Below are 4,416 nucleotides of genomic sequence, written 5' to 3'. Positions count from 1 at the left end.
GGGTGGAGGTCAGACAGTGGGAGGTGGCGTGTGGAGGTCAGACAGCGGGAGGTGGCGGGTGGAGGTCAGACAGCGGGAGGCGGTGGGTGGAGGTCAGACAGTGGGAAGTGGCGGGTGGAGGTCGGACAGTGAGAGGTGGTGGGTGGAGGTCGGACAGCGACAGGTGGAGGTCGGACAGTGAGAGGCGGTGGGTGGAGGTCAGACAGCGGGAGGTGGCGGGTGGAGGTCAGACAGCGAGAGGCGGCAGATGGAGGTCAGTCAGTGGGATGTGATGGTTCTCCGCTTCAGATCTTGAGCTGCAGTCAGTCTCCAGACTCTGGTTGTAATTTTCCTCCGTCAGGAAGCTGAAGAACGATGCAGCTGCTGAAGTTTTGGGTCGATTTACCCTCCCCCCACACCACCACCACCACCACCAAACATGGACACTCCATACCTCACACTTCAGAATGATCATGGAAAATGCCGAAGAGACCCTGGGAATTTTTTCTATCTTTGATTATTTGTGTTAAATTAAAAAAATTAGAGAATCTGAAAACAAGTGACTTTTATGACTTTCTTATTTATTTATATTTTTCATCCCCCCTTCAAAGGTTATCTGTTTCCAGGCGCTTTTGCCGGCGGTACTTCTGTCGATCCTTTTTATTTGATGTGGTTTTTGTTTGTTTGCTTTTAGTCTCTGAGCGCCGCGGCCGTTTCCTCTCGGTGGTTCTGGTTCTCCCGGTAGTTGGAGTGCGTTGTGTTCGTAGAGTAGAGATTCCCAAAATCTGGGTTTTGTGTAAAACGCCAGATTCTGAACTGATGTCCCTCAAATGTCAAAACTCCCTTTTGTCCTAGCAGAGTTACCGTAGCTGCTAAAGATGAAACATGTGGCAGTAAAGATCTTTTTTTTTTGTCTTTTCTTTGCTGAACTCTAAACAATATCATTGTTTAATCTGAGTATAAGCAAAGTTTATTCACTGAAAGTGGTAATATTTGGGGGTTTTAGCCTCATGAGACCAGAGGTGGGACTCTTTAGGCTCCTCGGGATTTTGTTCGGTTCGGATTCAGAGGACTGAGATTATAAAACAATTATTGATTCATCTCATTTATCTGTAATTATCAGGTTTGTGAACAAAACCCAGGAGGCAGCTGTAAAACTGAAACACAGAGACAGAAACACAAATGTGCACGTTAACATGACGGCTTTATTTTACTTAAAAACACTCTGATTTATTCATTTTCCTGCCTAATAAAGAGTGCTCAATAAAATAACCCCTAAATAATCAGCAGCTGCTGAGCAACATTTAGCATAGATGCTAACTTAACATTGAAAAAGCCATAGAAGAGCTAACATGTTAGCATCATGTTTATTACTGGAAACTTGGACACAAATCAAACATTTTAAAGTCATTACTAAAGACTTACAATTTACAGACAATATTGTGGATATTTGTTTATTAGTTGAAGGTTATTGTGTGTATTTCATGCAAGAATTATGATGAATTTAATCGGATTTCTGAAGATAATCTGGAGACCCTGATTGATGTTTTGTGACCCACTGTGGGGTCCCGACCCCGACTTTGAAAACCACTGGCGTAGCGTATGCAGTCTAACACAGTTTATGTCTTGAACTGATCTGAAATCAGTGCGATAATGTTTATTTTTTCATTTTAGCTGCACGTTTCTCGTCTTCTAGTCGAGCATCTGACGCGTTTCTCTGATCTGTATTTTCTCTGCTCAGCGTGGAAATCGGAGAGAGCGTCCGCGGCGAGGACGTCTACATCGTGCAGAGTGGCTGCGGCGAGATCAACGACAACCTGATGGAGCTGCTAATCATGATCAACGCCTGCAAGATCGCCTCGGCCTCCCGCGTCACCGCCGTCATCCCCTGCTTCCCCTACGCCCGGCAGGACAAGAAGGACAAGGTGAGCGTCCCGGAGCGGCGCCGGATAAAACCTGGGACCGGGCGTGAGCTGCGGCTCCGCGGACGGACCTAAAAAAGAGGAAAACGTGCAAATAAAAGCGCTCAAACTGACAAAACGTTAATAACGCCTGCTCAAACGCTCAGAGACCTGAATCTGGTTTTTCTCATGTTGCCTGAAGTTTTCTCTCTTTGTTTTCTGCAAACACAGACGAGTTCTTGTCCTGAATTAAAGCGAGGAGTGTTTAGTCAACAAAAGCCTCGAAGCTCCCCGACGCAGACGTCGACACGACGCTGTTCAGATTCTTACAAACTCTAAATACTCACCTGCACGACTTAGGAGCCCCGGGTTCCATCAGGGCTGCCACTCGTGACCATTTTCATTTTAATTCATCTTATCAACTCGTTTTTCTGATTAGGTGCAAAGTGTAGCTTTAAAGTTCCAATTTCAGCATGAAAACAAAAAAAGCTCTTATTTATTATGTCTGCATTAAAAAAAACCTATTCTGCTTGTTTTAAGGATGTATTAGTTAAAAACTACAGAAAGAGGGAAGGAAATAAATACAATGTAACTATTTTAACTTTAACAGGATCTCACTTCTCACATCATATTTAAATCATAAATATTTTCTTGTGTGTGAGATGTTATTCACTTAGCTATTACATGTATTCATTATAAACTATAAAATCAAACAAAGTTTACTGTTTGATGTAGTCACACGCAGTTCTGAAATGCGGGTACGCAGCCAGTGTAAACAAAGCCCCTGGCTGAATCCGCTAAAAGCAACGCTGAAGCCCGAGTCACATGACCTTCGTCAGGCTGGCTGCTGTCAAAGATGGCGGAGCATCCAGGAAGTCTAAAGAGTCACGTTTCAGCTCAACAACAGCTGTAACTCATTGAAGCCAAACGTCTGAAAGTGGCTCCCATTTTGTTTTTATTTCAGAGCCGAGCGCCCATTTCTGCCAAGCTGGTGGCGAACATGTTGTCAGTGGCCGGAGCGGACCACATCATCACCATGGACCTGCACGCCTCGCAGATCCAGGTCAGTGCCGCTCTTCGCGGCTCCGCAAGCTGGTCGAGCATCGGTTAGTGACCCGTTCCTCATGTTTTTTGTTTTTTTTTCAAAGGGATTTTTTGACATTGCGGTGGACAACTTGTACGCGGAGCCGGCTGTCCTTCAGTGGATCAAAGAAAACATTCCGGAGTGGAAGAACTGCATCATCGTGTCTCCGGACGCCGGCGGTGCCAAGCGGTAAGCGGTGGCAGTGAGATGTGGGGCCGCAGATAAAATGTCCGCCGGCCGGGGTTAAAGGTGAAAGGTTCATCCCAGTCTCCTTTTCCTTCCCTGCTCAGCGTGACCTCCATCGCCGACCGCCTGAACGTGGACTTCGCCCTCATCCACAAAGAGAGGAAGAAGGCCAACGAGGTGGACCGCATGGTTCTGGTCGGGGATGTCAAGGACCGAGTGGCCATCTTGGTGGACGACATGGCCGACACCTGCGGCACCATCTGCCACGCCGCCGACAAGTGAGCGTCCCTTTTAAACGCCTTTTAATCCCCTTTATTTTGTTTTCGTGGACTCACACAATCCATTTTCTTTCAGATTAATCGACGCCGGCGCCACGAAGGTCTACGCCATCCTCACACACGGCATCTTCTCGGGTCCGGCCATCTCGCGCATCAACAGCGCCCCGTTCGAGGCCGTGGTGGTGACCAACACCATCCCGCAGGAGGAGAAGATGAAGGCGTGTCCAAAGATCCAGGTAGCTAGAAAAAAGCCTTCATTTTTAAATCTATACGCCTTTATTTCCTTTTTGTCTCCAGCTGACGGGCTGATGTGGAACTCTGGACCTTTATCAGGACATAAGTAGATCGCTGCCGCCTTAAAACTACTCCAGCCTCAAAACAGATAGGAGCTAGCTTTAGCATAATGATGAAACAAAGGAAGTCAAGTTTGCAACATACGAGTAGAAAACTGGTATTTTGCATCTCATACCCTGTAGTGCTCAGAGTATGTGTTGTGGGTGACTCTCAGCTACTACAACGCTCAGTTTTAGCTCAACAGCTGTCAAATCGACTGAGTTACGGCCATTTTTGTGTTTCCTGAAGTCATTCAGCTGTGGCGGCCATCTTGCATCGGGTTGACTTCAAAAGTTAATCAGCTGTAGAGGCACGTACAGCGATTACTTCCTGGGAGTTTCACTCGAATTTGTTCAGAGGTTCCTGAGATATTTTACTAACAGACAAACTTTGTTTTGACTCCAACGCTTAAGGCTGAATTTTTAGGCAAATATGTTGTGCAATGTGGAGCACTTAGACTATGTGTTGGAGGGGATGCTTATGGAGTTAGATTTGTTTCACAATTATTCAATCAAAAAAAAAATCATGTCAAACAACAAAAAGGAGTATTCAATCAAAAAAATAATAATGTCAAACAAAAAAACATCTTAAAAACTTTTTAACCATAAAAATATTTTTTTACGAAACAAAAATTTATTTAAAGATTTTTTTTTTT

The 4,416-nt window shown here is 45.2% G+C and overlaps 1 protein-coding gene across 1 annotated transcript in view; it reads left to right on the top strand.

The window, feature by feature from the left end:
• LOC108246797 (ribose-phosphate pyrophosphokinase 2) overlaps positions 1 to 4,416 on the top strand; it is a 13,964-nt gene that overhangs the window by 4,712 nt on the left and 4,836 nt on the right. The window contains exons 2-6 of the mRNA XM_017434515.3: positions 1,721 to 1,904; positions 2,845 to 2,943; positions 3,029 to 3,153; positions 3,255 to 3,428; positions 3,505 to 3,664. Coding sequence (XP_017290004.1) covers positions 1,721 to 1,904; positions 2,845 to 2,943; positions 3,029 to 3,153; positions 3,255 to 3,428; positions 3,505 to 3,664 — 742 coding nt within the window. The remainder of the gene's footprint in view (positions 1 to 1,720; positions 1,905 to 2,844; positions 2,944 to 3,028; positions 3,154 to 3,254; positions 3,429 to 3,504; positions 3,665 to 4,416) is intronic.

The sequence above is a fragment of the Kryptolebias marmoratus genome, linkage group LG23 (assembly GCF_001649575.2).
Source record: "Kryptolebias marmoratus isolate JLee-2015 linkage group LG23, ASM164957v2, whole genome shotgun sequence".
Lineage (NCBI taxonomy): Eukaryota > Metazoa > Chordata > Actinopteri > Cyprinodontiformes > Rivulidae > Kryptolebias > Kryptolebias marmoratus.
Note: the sequence above shows the minus strand (reverse complement) of the source record. Positions and strands in the feature narration are given on the sequence as shown.